Genomic DNA, 16,408 nt, shown 5'->3' with positions numbered 1-16,408 from the left:
TTAAATGTGATAGTATATATAATTTTAGCTGATAGTAAAGAGTAATTAAAGTTTATAAAGTCAGCGGAAACCGCATCTTGATATCCTCTTTCAAACCGAAGATATTAGCAAAATTATAATTAATACGAAAAAATAAGCCCTTACTTACCTTATTTTTTTTAACATGGTTTTTTACAGTTTTTTTTTTGAGGATGAGGGGAAAAATCTTGCATAAGACACCATTGGGTAGTGTCGGATTCCTACCGACTAAAAAAACCCTCCTCGCATTCCATCGCTCTATCCAGCTGGAAACCGCTTGCGCATTACTTCAGCTGGAAGGCTGTCTATGCGGTTAGGCCCCGCATTCTATTTCCTTTGGTTTCTATTATTTCTCGAATGCATCTATATGTAATTTTCCATGATGTTTCACCACTTAGTAACCCTTGCATCATATTTTTGGCATTAAAGACTGTCCACCACTGTCACGTTGGAATGACTCTCTAAACTGCTTCCATTCATTGCAGAGGAATAGTGTGTGTTCGACACTGTCAACTTCCTTGCAATACATACACAAATTTGAGGTGGATCTCTCCCTTCTATGCAAATAGTTGTTAAAGCATCCGTGCCCTGTCAATGCCTGAGTTAGGAAATAGTCCGTCTCTCCAAAGCTTCTGTCTAACCAGATATTAATGTCTGGTATGAGATCAAGTGTCCATCTGCCATATCTATCTAGATCCCACTCCTTTTGCCATTCAATCATCAGTATGCTTCTTGCCTCCAGTTTTGATGTCCCTTTGTATCTCTCTCTTCTCTCCTCTACAAGTAGGTGAATAGGCGGTACCCCGGATATGACATTTAATGCTTCAGCGGAGACGGTTCTATATGCACTGCAGATCTTGAGGTTCAGTTTACGGTATATAGCTTTAAGTTTTTGCCTTATATATCCCTTTGATATTGCGAAGTGCCACACTGGTGCGGCATATAACAGTTGAGAGTGTGCTACACAGGCTAGGATTCTACGTTTGGAAGCAAGTGGCCCTCCTATATTAGGCATCAGCCTACCCAGTGCGGTCAAAGTTCGTTCCGCCTTTCGTATAACTTGATTTATATGCTCGCCGAATGTAAGCTTTGAATCAGGCCAAACTCCAAGATATCTTATTGCATTCTTTGGTGAAATTGTTGTACCGAGAAGCTCAAATGATATATGAGAGAGTTTCCTCTTGGTGGTTAATAAAACCGCTTCAGTTTTGTTCAGTGCTAGTTTTAGACCTTTGCGCTCGATCCAGTTGGCCACTCTTTGTAGCCCTGCATTAGCAACACTCATGAGTGTCTTTTCGTTTTTGGCCGTTACCACCATCGCTACGTCATCGGCAAAGCCGATTAGTGTTACTCCTTCGGGCATTGCCGTTTCCAGTAGGTCGTTGTGCTGGATATTCCATAGTGTTGGGCCAAGTACTGACCCCTGTGGCACTCCACTGGTTACCTTAATCTGCCTTTTAGCAGTATCGTCTTTAATTAAAATTGTCCTTTCAGAGAGATAAGATGCCACCATGTTAGTCAGAGACGAACTTATACCCCATTTTTGCATTTCGTCCAGAATGATCTGCCACGAAGCACTGTTGAACGCATTTTGCACATCTAGAGTAATTACTGCGCATACTTTTCTATTATTTGGTGCATAATCTGTTGCTTGTCTGGCAATAAGAAGTACATGTTCGATCGCATGTATTGTTTGTCTACCTTTTCGAAAACCATATTGGCGCGCTGAAAGAGTTCCTATTCGATCGAGCTCTTCATTTAGTCTAATAAGAATAAGGTGTTCATATAGTTTTCCTTCTATATCTAAAAGACATATCGGTCGGTATGCCGCTGATCCATCTTCTGAGTTAGAGTTTTTAGGAATCAGTACCAGTGCGGCTTTCTTCCACTCGGGAGGAAAGAGCAAGTCTCTTGCTAGGCGATTATAAACCTTCAAAATATACTCTGGTTTTTTGTCTATTAATTGCTTAAGTATTTCGACCGGCACGTTTCCAGGTCCAGGGGCTTTTCCGTTTTTTAATTTATCACAGGCATGTTTCGATTCATTTACACTACACGGTTACAGTAGTCCTCTTGATTATGACCATTCTAATAAAAAATAAGATAGAAACGATTAGTTTATTCTAAAATCGACAATATACCAGAATACAATAATACCGGTATATATAATATAAGGTGTATTAATATCTAATAATTAAGATATCAATGACAGTGAATAAGAAACGACGCCTTAGTGAAGTCATGGTAAGCTTTGGGAAAAAGATGCTTTTGACGTAATAGTATAAACGTCGAAGAGTTACTAAATCAACATTTTGATAGTCTTAGCAGCGTTTTTTTCTCTTGAATTTTTAGAAAGGCAATCAAAAGATAAAAATCGCTGCTGAGACTATCAAATTGTTGATATAATACTATTTTGAGTTTAAACTATCTCTTTAAAATTCAATGATAAAATAAATTCACTGAGGCGTCGTTTCTTCATTGATATCTTAATTATTAGATATTAATACACCTAGTATTATGGTATTCTGGTACATTGTTGATTTTTTGAATGAAATAATCTTTTCTATCTTATTTTTTATTAGAATGGCCATAATCATGAGGGCTAGGGATACCGTGTTAGAATGATAAGGTAATAAGGACTTATTTTTTCGTGTTTATTATAATTTTGCTAATAACTTTGGTTTGAAAAAAGATATCAAGATGCGGTTTTTGCTGAATTTTTAAACTTTTATTACTCTTTAGTATCAGCTAAAATTACATATACTATCGCATTTAACTTTTTCGAAAAAACGCGTAATGTTTGTTAAATTGTAAGACAGCGCCCCCTAGCGTCTACGTTCAAAAGATTATTTTTATTGTTTATATGGTATAATATAGAGTAAGACTCGCTCTTTTAAACGAGCCCTCACTTGTTGGATTCCGATCAACCAGTCCAGAGTTATAAACATTTAAATAAAAACAGATCTAACCTTCCCCCACCACTTTATTTTAGCAGATACGGGAAAATGGTTCTAACAAAAAATATGCAAAAATTACTGAAGATTACGAATCTATTATTTATAGTATCCGTTATCTAGGCAAAATTGTGTAAAAACTCCCTTTTCTTATTTTGAATAGCAGTTGCGCCCTCTAGCGGCCGCTCTACAAACTTGAAAATAATTTTCAGCAATTTCTCATGCTCTCATGCTTTGCTTTTTCCGCAAGCTGTACGACTAATACTTTCCGAGATACAGCCGAGAGCTATTCTTAGTGGGACACCCTGTACAAGTATTTAAGAAATGCCTTAACAACGCGCGACGCCTACAATCTATTTCATCTCGTTTTTACCTGAAAAAAAAGAGTGCGACAATATATGACGTGAGGTTCACCAATGGTTGTACAGACTTTAAACATTTTTTATTAAGATGATTTTATTATAACTTATTTATAAACAATATTTATAAATACATTATAGAGAACATATTTTAATCATTGATTTCTAGTTTTAAGTATTTAATCAATAAGAATTGTATTAAAAAACGTGTTTGAAATATTTGAAGAAGAACAGAATGCCAGTTTTTATTACTTTTGCAAGTTTTATTGTTATAAATATCAATTTTCAAAGTAAAAAAGGAACACCTGATAGATAAATTTACTTAAATTAAAACTGCATTGGATTGTAATAGAAATATTACAGTTTAGTTTCAATATATTTAGAAGTTTAAATATTTTTTTGAATTTACTTTTTTTAAAAAGCATTTTTCATTATATTTATTATTTTTTTTATCTTAAATTATTTACTTATAATTGGGTAATTAGTTTATTAGTCGTAAACCTTTATTTTTTTAAAAATTTTCACAATAACTGTCTCGTTCTCATTTGCTTTATTAGTGAAGAAAAAGGTAGAAATGACTGGTACCAACAGAAAATATAATAATTACTTAAATTGTTTAGTACTACGTTATTTTTTTTGTCGCTTTTACTTTAACTTTAACAATATTTTGTATTTTCTTCTATTAATTTTTAATATAAGGAAATATATATTGTTTTTCTTTATATTATTTAATCATTTTAAATATATTTAGAAAGCCTAATTATTATGTTATTAAGCAATAACATTTTTTAGAATAATAGCTGTAGTCATATTTAAATACTAATATCTTTGTTTAATATTATTTGTTAATTATTTCCATAAATTTTCAATATCTACAAAAAAAAACTAAAGGAACTTAAAACGTATATTTGTTTACATCAAAGTTATTGTAAAAACATTTCAATGATACTTTTTAAGAAGTTTGGCAACTGTTCTGTGATATTTGTAACTTTTTTGTAGGTATTGTCTTAAAAAATTGCTCTCTGGGAAAATTAGAATGTGATCAGTAGATTTTCCTTTTAAAATCAACATATCTTTTTATGATTCTGATATCTTTATAATAGGGTAAAACTGAAATTTTAAAGCAAGTTTATGATTTGAAAATCGATTGATCATGTGTAGTAAACTTTTAACTATAGGAATGTTGTATTTGTATGGCAAGTGTACACAACTGTTTGGGTAAGAGTTTTTGCATACATACATTTTTTTTTAATTTGCGATTAGAATTATGTTTAATTTGGATTTTTTACGTTGTAAAATTTTATATTTATGAGCATATAGCTACGGTATTTTCGATTTTTTTATATTTTTTTACGCGCTAATCAAAGTGTTGTGCTAATAAGAAAATTCTAAAACAGTCTTTTGTGTTATAATTTTCCCTTACCGACATTTTAGAAAAAGTGAAAAAAATGCGCACATTTTTTCAATACGCGGATGTCATTGATATTATCAAGATCGGATTGGTACTTCTGACTTCACAACTACAAAAATCAATAGTTTCTACGTAGAGTGTGTCTACTGGATCTGTGTCTATGAAAGGAGTTTCAAGAATGCGGACAAAATATTGGAGTATGATCAAAGAATATCTTAATACCCTAGAAGTCTCGTCTCGCATCAAAATCTGACCTGTCGATGGGGCCTCGCTTTGGCGAGCGGGGGCCCAACTTCGTGGGGCCTCGCTATTTTGCTCGGAATTGAACGAATAGACGCGCGGCGTTGCCTTGTTTTGTGTGTACTTTCTTGAATAGTTTTAAATTATAGTTTTAAATTTTATCTATTGCTATAATCAGTCTTTCCGTTCTCCGCACTCCGCAGTTTACATATAATATGATTTTATATAATTCCCGTGTTACAGTTTTGGTTACCGTACTCCTCCGAAAGGGCTTGACCGATTTTGATGAAATTTTATATGTATATTCAGTAGGTCTGAGAATAAGTAGTTATATATTTTTTATACCCTTAAGTGATAAGGGTAATCCACCCCCATTTTTTATTTTGTGAAAAAAAAATATTTTTATTTTTTTTTATTTGGCATTAAAAAATACAAACAACACTAAATTTTCACCGTTCTACCTTCATCCCCTATTTTTTAATAGGGGTTGTTTTTTTAATTTTTTGTTACCATCTCCGAAACGGCTTAACCGATTTTGATAAAATTTTATATGTATATTCAGTACGTCTAAGAATAGGTTATCTATTTTTATACCCATAACTGATAAGGGTAGCCGAGAGGGTAGCCCACCCTCATTTTATTTTAGTTTTTGAAAAGAAAAAATTGTTTTTATTTTTTTATTTGGCATTAAGAAATACAAACAACCCTAAATTTTCACCGTTCTGCTATCATCCCCTATTTTTAATAGGGGTTGTTTTTTTATTTTTTTTTTTGTTGTCAGATCCGAAACGGCTTGGCCGATTTTGATGAAATTTTATATGTATATTGAGTAGGTCTGAAAATAGGTTGTTATATAATTTTTATACCCTTAAGTGATAAGGGGAGACCACCCCCATTTTTTTTATTTTTTGAAAAAAAAATATTTTAATTTTTTTTATTTGGCATTAAAAAATACAAACAACCTTAAATTTTCACCGTTCTACCATCATCCCCTATTTTTTAATAGGGGTTGTTTTTTTAAGTTTTTTGTTACCATCTCCGAAACGGCTTAACCGATTTTGATAAAATTTTATATGTATATTCAGTACGTCTAAGAATAGGTTGTTATCTATTCTTATACCCTTAAGTGATAAGGGTAGTCGAGAGGGTAGCCCACCCTCATTTTTTTATTTTTGGAAAAAAAAATATTTTTTTTATTTGGCCTTAAAAAATACAAACAACTCTAAATTTTCACCGTTAAATCATCCCCTATTTTCTAATAGGGGATGTTTTTTTGTTACCATCTCCGAAACGGCTTGGCCGATTTTGATGACATTTTATTATGTATATTGAGTAGGTCTGAAAATAGTTTGTTATCTATTTTCTATACCCTTAAGTGTTAAGGGTAGCCCACCCCCATTTTTTTTATTTTTTGAAAAAAAAAAATTTTAATTTTTTTTATTTGGCATTAAAAAATACAAACAACCCTAAATTTTCACCGTTCTACAATCATCCCCTATTTTTTAATAGGAGTTGTTTTTTTTTTAAGTTTTTTGTTACCATCTCCGAAACGGCTTAACCGATTTTGATAAAATTTTATTATGTATATTGAGTAGGTCTGAAAATAGTTTGTTATCTATTTTTTATACCCTTAAGTGATAAGGGTAGCCCATTCCAATTTTTTAATATTTTGAAAAAAATATATTTTTATTTTTTTTATTTTGCATTAAAAAATACAAAGGACCCAAAATTTTCACCGATCTACCATCATCCCCCTATTTTTTAATTGGGGTTGTTTTTTTTAATTTTTTTATTTTGCATTAAAAAATACAAAGGACCCAAAATTTTCACCGTTCTACCATCATCCCCCTATTTTTTAATAGGGGTTGTTTTTTTAAATTTTTTGTTACCATCCCCGAAACGGCTTGACCGATATTGAGGGGGTTGTGGAAAAATATGAAATCCGCCATTTTGTACCGGCGGCCATCTTAGATTTACAATGATATTGATATTACTATATTGTATTGTCATCGGAACTAAAGGTGTGTACCAAATTTCAGATCAATCTGACAACAGGAAGGTACTTAAATTTCAATTTCTAATTTTGACCCAAATAAACAAACAAATAAATAAATACCGTACGGGTCGAGCTAAATAAAACCGTTTAAAAATACCGAGGCTGCCATTTAAAAATCAAAAGTTGTAGTCATTTCCGGTGAAACAGGAAGTGACCGAAAACAATTGAATACGTCAATCAATCCTAATTTATGTCATATACTAACATACCAAATCTCGTTTTTTTAACTGAAAAAATAAAAAAGTTATAGGAGTGAGCCACTTTTGAGACGCACCCGGTATATCTCATTTACGTGGAAAAACATTAAAAAAATAAAACTGATTGGATATAAACGAATACATGGACAAGTAACGCCCATATGCACGCTGAACCAGAATTTGGTGTTGTTAGGGGCCATTTTTTTGGAGGAACGGATGTGTCACCAACGACAATTTTAGCGATTTTTAATAGTCAGTTGTGTGTAATGAACTTTATATAGGCTTTATTATACAGGGTGGGTCAGTGAAAATTTACAATGGCGATAATTTTTAAACCAAAAAAGATATCAAAAAAATAAAAAATACCGTTTCTATAATATCGAGGGGGAATACATACGACGTATTGTTTGAACCACCCCGACCTACCCCTTAGGCGGCACCCCTATTTAATTGAAAATCTTAAATGGCACCCACTTGTGGCGCCTTTTTGGAAAGCCCATGAAAAATGCTAAACGATGATTATAAAGTTTTTAGGGTGAAATTGAAAAACTACCCCTTACACGAAAAATTAGGTGGACATTAATGAAAAAAGTGATTTTTTCAGCATAAGTTACAAATTGGGACCCAGCTAAATGAGGCAAATGAGGTATTTTTCAAACCAACCCGACCCACCCCCTCACTTCTAATCTCAAGATAGCGATACCCCACTTGTAGACTTTTTCTTGTGGGGTTAAACTAAATCCATAGTCTACAAGACAAAACCAGGTTCGTTGCAAGAATTGGGTCAGAGTATAACTGAAGCATGTCGAAATATTCCGAGAGATACTTTCCAAAATGTGAGAGAAACACACCACAGTCACACCTATATTCCTTATCACTACTTACCAGTAATTAAATTAAAGTCTGTATGACCATCGTTTAGCAATTTCAATTAGCTTTCCAAAGAAGTGTTACAAGTGGGGTATCTATCTTGAGATTAGAAGTGAGGGGGTGGTATCTAGGGGTGGGTCGGGGTGGTTTGAAAAATACCTTATTTGCTTCATTTAGCTGGGTCCCAATTTGTAACTTATGCTGAAGAAATCACTTTTTTTATTAATGTCCGCCTAGTTTTTCGTGTAAGGGGTAGTTTTTCAATTTCACCCTCAAAATTTTATGATCATCGTTTAGCATTTTTCATGAGCTTTCCAAAAAGGTGCCATAAGTGGGGTGTGGCCATTTAAGATTTTCAAGTGAGTAGGGGTGCCGCCTAAGGGGTAGGTCGGGGTGGTTCAAAAAATACGTCTTATGTATTCCCCCTCGATATTATAGAAACGGTATTTTTTATTTTTTTGATATCTTTTTTGGTTTAAAAATTATAGCCATTGTAAGTTTTCAGTGGCCCACTCTGTATTACAATGGTGATTTGTTCAGCCTTTGAAGTGTAAAAGCCACAACGATAAGAAAGAGTCAGGAGTTACGATTCATAGGTAAATAAACCGTCCACTCCACCTTTTTAGCGTTTTCTTATGGAATTTCCTAATTATTTTTCTGATATACATATGTACTTGATATGTACTATACGTCGATACTATATAGTTTTTTGACCTTTTGTTAATATTTTAATACTTTTTTTTGTAATTAATTAGTATCCTACCACCTAAACAAGCAGCATACACCATAGGCGTAGTCAAAACGTTTATCAAAAATATAAATAAGCCTCTTCAAGCAGCTAAATTAAGAAAAATATGTGGCGCGGCACTGTTTGGTGGCATGGTAAATGGAAACAATTAAGTATTATGTGTCCCTGTATTCTCATTCATAAACGAGGGACCCAATAGATCACACGAACATAGGAGACCCCGTATTTGGTTAAAAATTTATCAATAAAAGTCAATTTTTTTTATATATTGCATTTATTTGTCAATTTACATTTTTGTTTAATTCACACGGACGTCATATACAGCTTTGGTTATATCCACAGGAAAACTTGCTTAATCCTATACGCCTTATATTACACATATTTTTTTATATATCAGATTGACGAAATGTCACAACGAAGCATTATTTGTATATATTAAATATAAAATCTAATCTAGAAGGAACTATATCAAGTTTTAGCTTACCAAAAAATATATACGGAATGTTAAGGTTTAGGCCCTATTTTATGTGAATTTTTAGAAATTATCTACACGTTGTTTTTTTGTTATATTATAATTAAGCAAATGAACTATTAATTGATGTATAACACAACCATTAATTTGCTAAGTCACTCCCAATTTCAATCTTCTGAAACAGAGCTGCAACGTTTAAAAAATATTTAGTCTTAAGTCATTTCTAAAATCAAAGCGATTTAATTAAGTCAAATTCAACATAAAGTTCAAATAATTTAAGTCTTTAGTCTTTGACTTAAATCATTTTATTTCAAGTCAAGTCATTTTTGTAAAGACTTAAATCAATATGACGTTATTTAAGACATTTTTATGACATAAGTCTATATTTTTGACTTAAATTATGATGATCTGCAAGTCAAGTCAGTAAAATGACTTACATCAATATAATTATCTACAAGTCAGGACAAGCAGAATTCAATTTAAGTACTTTTTTATAAATGTTAATATTAATTTTCTTGTATTACCAATTAGGCGATTTTCTTACTAAGTATCATAATATTAATTTATTGTAGGTACAGGGTGAGTCAACGATAGAGTAAAGTCCATTATCTCATTTGTTTCGAGGTTTACAAAAAATATTAAATATAAAAGTTATAGAGATGATTAAGATACACATTTTAAAATTATTATACAGTATACAGGGTGCGTCAAAAAAAATGTGGCGAACATAACATATGTTTTTTTAAATGCAACACCTTATTTTTTATTTTATTTTTAGATTTTGCGTAAAATTCCATAACATTTTTATATATAATGTTGTATACCTAAAATTAATAGTTTTTGTTATATTTAAATTTGTTTAAACAAATGTTAGATTGCAGTGGGTTAAAAAATTGTCAATGATGGCATTGATTCTGAAATTGGACAACTAAAATTTGGTAGGAGAATTTTATAGAGATATAGGAAAAGACCTATGTAAAGATATTTTAGTTAGATGTTACAGGGTGTTCAAAATATATTTAGGAATTTCAACTACTTAAAATTAAGGAATTTCAATGTTTTTAAATGGTACTCCCTATATATTATCATTTTTTCTGATAGATTTTACCAAACTCTTCAACTTTTATCAAGAATGTCATATACCTATTTTTATCAGTTTGCGATTTATTCCAATTTTTTCTATTTTTACCCATATTTTAATACAATTGCGCTATAACATCATAGTTGCCATGACAAAAAGTAATAATTATCACAATTTCATGTCTGTTAAGCAAGTTAAAAACAAAATTTGAATTTTAGTTTAATTTGCTGTAATAAGTATAAATGGTAGAGATAATAGTTACAGATTTTCTTGAAATGAATTAGTCAATGTGATTGATATACATGGACAAGCTTAGAAAACCACATTTTTTGGTTCAGTACTATATATTATACAGTACTTTGCTAACTACTATAAGGATAGATGTATATTATCTAGAAAACATCTTCAGTGTGTAATGGGACGGTTTCGCGGCAGTAGTAATATTGGCTTTACCAAATGAATTATAAACCAGAATTACTATGAGAAAAAACTTTACTGTATGTCGAAGAAAATTCATATATCAGTAGTCTTCAGCAATTAGGTAATCTAGTATTACCCTAATCTGTGGCTATTCGCGCCGACGAAAAATCCCAAGTGTCATCTTTCATAATATAGAAATACACCAAGAAATTCACTACTGCGATTTAGTTTACTTGAGTAAAGTTAATTAATTTTAACTAATACCAGCAATTGTAACTAATTATGAAGCTACTTGTTAAAGGTAAGTAATAAGTAGCTTTGTTTTGTCATGGCAACTATGATTATATAGGGTAATTGTATTTAAAATATGGGTAAAAATAGAAAAAAAAGGGAATAAATCGCAAACTATTAAAAATAGGGATATGACATACTTAATAAAAGTTGAAGACTTTTGTTCAAACTATCAGAAAAAATGATAATATATAGGGTGTCCCATTTAAAAAATTTGAGATTTTTTAATTTTAAGTAGTTGAAATTCATAAATATATTTTGAACCCCCTGTATCATTTAACTAAAATATCTTTACATATATCTTTTTTTTTCATCTTTATAAAACTGTCCTACCAAATTTTGGTACTCCATCTTCAGAAACAATGGCACCACGCTGCAATTTATCATTTGTTTAAACAAATTGAAATGTTATAAAAACTATTAATTGTAGGTATATAACATTATATATAAAAAGTTATGGAATTTTACGCAGAATCTAAAAATAAAATAAAAAATAGGGTGTTGCATTTAAAAAAACATATGTTATAGCCGCCACACTTTTTTGAAGCATCTTGTATACTCTATAATAATTTTAAAATGTGTATCTTAACCATCCCTATAACTTTTATATTAAACATTTTTTTGTAAACCTTGAAACAAATGAGATAATGGTTACTCTATTGTTGACTCACCCTGTACAGATGAGACTAAAACCACACAAAATAAAACGGTTAATTTTCAGAACATCTACAAACACAAAATTATGTTTTTTTATAAAATTTAACCGATTTTGTACTACAAAATTTGTAGTACAAAGAAACCAGTACAAAGTTTAAATGTCATCGAATATACAGTGTGTCAATTTTAAAACTTCCCACCCTTAATATCTTTCTTGCAGTTAAAAATATGAAAAATTGGAAAGACATGTCAATTTTATTTGTAAGGGGGACACTTAAAATGAATATTTTTGGCCTTTTTCTTTCAGCCCTTTAGGAGGGGTAGATGTCCCCAAATAAAATTGACTTGTCTTTCCAATTTTTCATATTTTTAACTGCAAGAAAGATATTAAGGGTGGGAAGTTTTAAAATTGACACACTGTATATCTAAAAAGGGGTCATGTGTTTTGATCACTATATAATATATCGATAGCATAAGCTAAGGGCTACAGGATTTTAAAGTACTCTTCAATATATTCGAGATAAATTTCTTTCGTTCGTCTTTCGGGCTACATAACGGAGCCGGGGATTCACTTGAAAGACAACAGACTCACTACGCACGCGTAACACGACAAATAATCAAGGCCGGTTCCGAAAAACTAACGCTTTATTTGGTAGTGGTATTGAGCATTGTTTTTTTTATTCTGCTGCTTGGCTGCCGCCTAACAGTTTAAAAAGGAATGCTGCTGTCAAAAATGTATAAAAAAAATATAAACATCTGACTTAAGCCTTTTATATAAAGACTTAAATCTTTTTCTATTTTGTAATAAAAATTTAAATCACAAATCATTTTGAAAAAGACTTAAATTCTAAGGCTTAAGCTTTCAAAAAATGACTTAAAATCAAATGACGTAAGTCATCAAAATGATTTAAATCAAAAAAGACTTAAGTTTTCTGTGAGCTTGCAGTTCTGCTGTGAAATGAAAAATAGGTTTGTTGGTTCCAGAACCGTTCTAAAACTTGGAGTTGGAACAAACCTAATGTGAGTTTAATTTAGGTACACAAAAAAATTAGTAGTGTTTTATGAATATCTAGATATACAATAATGTAAACACTAATTATATTAATCTAAGTGCTCGTTTTTTAACTTCTCAGCACGTTTATCTTAATTTAGAATTAATGCTTATTCTTTGATTATATACAATGTACCATCACAACCTTTTTAAACATTATGATTGTCTCTACAATATTGTTTAATATTTTTCTCCTTTTTTGATTTGGTAGGTATTTACCAGGTCTCAAAAACCATTAAAATATAATACGTACATATTTAAAATTTCTTATAAATTACAAATTTTTATACATCTTTGAGTGAAAAAAGCCTTTGGCTCTGTTACAGTAGGTGGTGTGTTATGTTTCTCAATGGAGATTACACCAGAAAACAATCTTTAGGCAAGTGGTTAATTGTTTGCCATTGAATGCAGGCGAGAAAAGCAATAATTATATTATTTACAATATCTGTTACATTAATGTCACATTTTTCAATTGTTTAAAGAAAGATGTGTTAGAGTTCTTGTAAATACTTTGTTTTACCTCAAACGATTAAAACAGGCCTGCATGAAATTTTTTGATATCTTCTATTTTATCTATATCTTTTTTTCATATATAAACTATATTATAAAACTCTCCTCCTAAATTTTGAACCTAACCACTGACAATTTTTTAACATACTGCAATTTAACATTTGTACAATTTAACAAATTTAAATAGTACAAAAACTATTCACTTTAGGTATTTAACATTATACAGGGTTGTTCACCATATACGATACGGAGTATTGTAGCTAAACGATTGGATTTTTACAAATTTTAAGTTTTGGGTTCGTTGAAGGACTATTAGAGCTACAATTAAAAATTATTTTTACAAGATACCTTTTTACAAGATACCTTTTTACAATATTTTGGGACTATTAGGGGTACAATTTAAAAATAATTTTACAAGATACAGAGTGTCCCAAATAAGTAAAAAATATCAAAGTTGTATTTTTTTAAATGGAACACCCTGTATATTATTACATTTTTAGTTTTTACGATTAAAATAAAGGTAAATTTGATTAAGGTTTATTACACTTAAACCTTACCGTTTTTGAAATATTTTCAATTTTGTAAAATTGCAGTAAAAATTTTAAGACTTCATTTCTCCGAGGGTATCAAAGTTTTTAATGATAAATATTTACTGAAGTTTATTTATTGATCAGTTATTGTGTTGCAATAATAAAAATAATACTACCTCATACAGAGTGTCTACAAATTTATTTTAAATAATGTCTAGCTTTAAACGGCAATAACTTGTTTAATTTAAATGGAATGCCCTGTATATTTTAGGAGAATAAGATGCACAATTTAATTGTCTATCGAATTGTATTATGCCACTTTTTATCTATCCCTTCAAGTTTTCGTAGAAAATGCATTTACTTATAATTTATAGCTCATTTATTAATATACCCATGGAATATTGACATTTTAGATTGTTTTTAAAGCAAAAAATGTACAAAATGTACAGGCTAGTACGTACTAGCCCATTTGTATGCAAAAAGAAAACTATTTAAATCTTTATAAAAGAGTATATCATTAATTAAACATACCACCATTATTTCCGCCCAAATACTAATTAATTACATACTTAATTGTGTTAGTTAATAAATTATTCTTAATCAATGTGGATTTGAATCAGAAATCAATATAATAATAAGTTATGTAAATGAACGTCTCTGTTGTAATAAATAAACATTTGTCAAAAAATGAAATATCATTTTTAAGGTGTTACTTTTTACCACACTGTCTAATACACATACCAAGTTAATTTTTTGGTGTTTCGAGCAATTATTATTAATCAACGCAAACAGTCAATTAATGCAGTTTGAATACTGGAATCATATTAATTGGTCCTATTTAACAAATACCATATGATCGAATAAAAACGGCGTCAACGATGGCTATGAAATAAACATCGCTGTCATTTTATATGTAAAAATATATGGGAAATGTCATCGATCGTCATTTCCAAGCCAACTGAACGCCGTTTTTTTTTCGATCATACGGTATTTAAACAGTTTTTTTTAATTATTTTTTAATGAAATAATGGAACTATATCGACAATATTAGTGTCTGTACTCTTTAAAAATTTGGTACATCTTTGAAAATAATCTAAAATGTCAGTATTCCATGGGTATATTGATAAATGAGTTCTAAATTACAAGAAAATGCATTTTCTACGGAAACTTGAAGAGATAGGTAAAAATGGTATAATACAATTTGATAGACAATTTAATTGTGCATCTGATTATCATAAAACATATAGGTCGTTCCATTAAAATTAAACAAGTTATTGCCGTTTAAAGCTAGTAATTATTTAAAATAAATTTTTAGATACTCTGTATAAGGTAGTATAATGTTTATTATTGCAACACAATAACTGATCAAAAAATAAACTTCAGTAAATATTTAGCATTGAAAACTTTGAAACCCTCGGAGAAATGAAGCCTTAAAATGTTAACTGCAATTTTAAAAAATTGAAAATATTTTAAAGACGGTAATTTACCTTTATTTTAATCGTAGAAACTAAAAATGTAATAATATACAGGGTGTTCTATTTAAAAAAAAATACAACTTTGATATTTTTTATTTATTTGGGACCCTCTGTATCTTGTAAAAATATTTTTAAATTGTAGCTCTAATAGTCCTTCAACGAACCCAAAACTTACAATTTGTAAAAATCTAATCGTTTAGCTACAATACTCCGTGTCGTATGTGGTGAACAACCCTGTATATAAAAAAGTTTTGCCACACTTTTTTGAAGCACCCTGTATAACCTATAATAATTTTAAAATGTGTATCTTAATCTTCCCTATAACTTTTATATTTAACATTTTTTTTTGTAAATCTCGAAACAAATTAGATAATGGACTTTTTCGTTGACTCACCCTGTACACCCCATAACATGTAATAATATGAAAGAAATTTTGTTACTGTTTTTGTGTGTGTTGATTTACTGAGGGTTAGAACCTTTGGTTTGAACAGTTAAATAAACTTCTAAATCAGCTCTGTTGAATAGTCAGTGTTTTAGGAAATATACTCTTTGTAGTCTCACTGTCTATTTTTATAATATAATTGAGAATTATACTTGGGGTACATATTTACAGCATTTACCAGAACTCTAACATCATCTGGCTCTCAAATAATTTGACAATATATTGACAAACGTTTTCAAAAACTACCTAATCTACTAAGAACAATAGTTACAATCGGAAATCATCCTTAAGCATAACTTTGGCTGTGTTCTAATGTTATTCCTGGTAGTTTGCTGCCTTGTTCTACCCAGTTTTTTAATCTGCCCCTCAATTCCTCCAAGCTTTTCGATTTGGCCTTGTTGATTCGCTTGTACTTTACGTCTTTCGGTTTTGTAACTGATCGGTGGTTGGACATGACTCGGTTGTACGTTTTCACTTGATTGGTGTTGGTTTTTTGGTGGTCTCGATCGCGGTCTTCGTCGTCTTCATCGGGACTGTGATCGTCATGATCATGTGATCTGGAACAAGGAAAATAGTTAAATGCAATACAATAAGTGTCTAGAATTAGATTAGAAAATACTCGTAGT

At 30.5% G+C, this 16,408-nt stretch overlaps 1 protein-coding gene across 1 annotated transcript in view; it reads right to left on the bottom strand.

Annotated features, from left to right (window-relative positions):
- Positions 1-15,581: 15,581 nt before the first annotated feature.
- The window catches only part of LOC115876151, a 57,254-nt gene continuing 56,427 nt past the window's right edge, over positions 15,582-16,408 (bottom strand). The window contains exon 6 of the mRNA XM_030891835.1: positions 15,582-16,339. Within this exon, the coding sequence (XP_030747695.1) occupies positions 16,069-16,339 (271 nt within the window). The 3' untranslated portion in view covers positions 15,582-16,068. The remainder of the gene's footprint in view (positions 16,340-16,408) is intronic.

This window comes from Sitophilus oryzae, unplaced genomic scaffold (genome assembly GCF_002938485.1).
Source record: "Sitophilus oryzae breed Bouriz unplaced genomic scaffold, Soryzae_2.0 scaffold_1414_pilon_pilon, whole genome shotgun sequence".
Lineage (NCBI taxonomy): Eukaryota > Metazoa > Arthropoda > Insecta > Coleoptera > Curculionidae > Sitophilus > Sitophilus oryzae.
The sequence above is the reverse complement of the archived record's forward strand: the minus strand, read 5'-3'. Positions and strand labels throughout refer to the sequence as shown.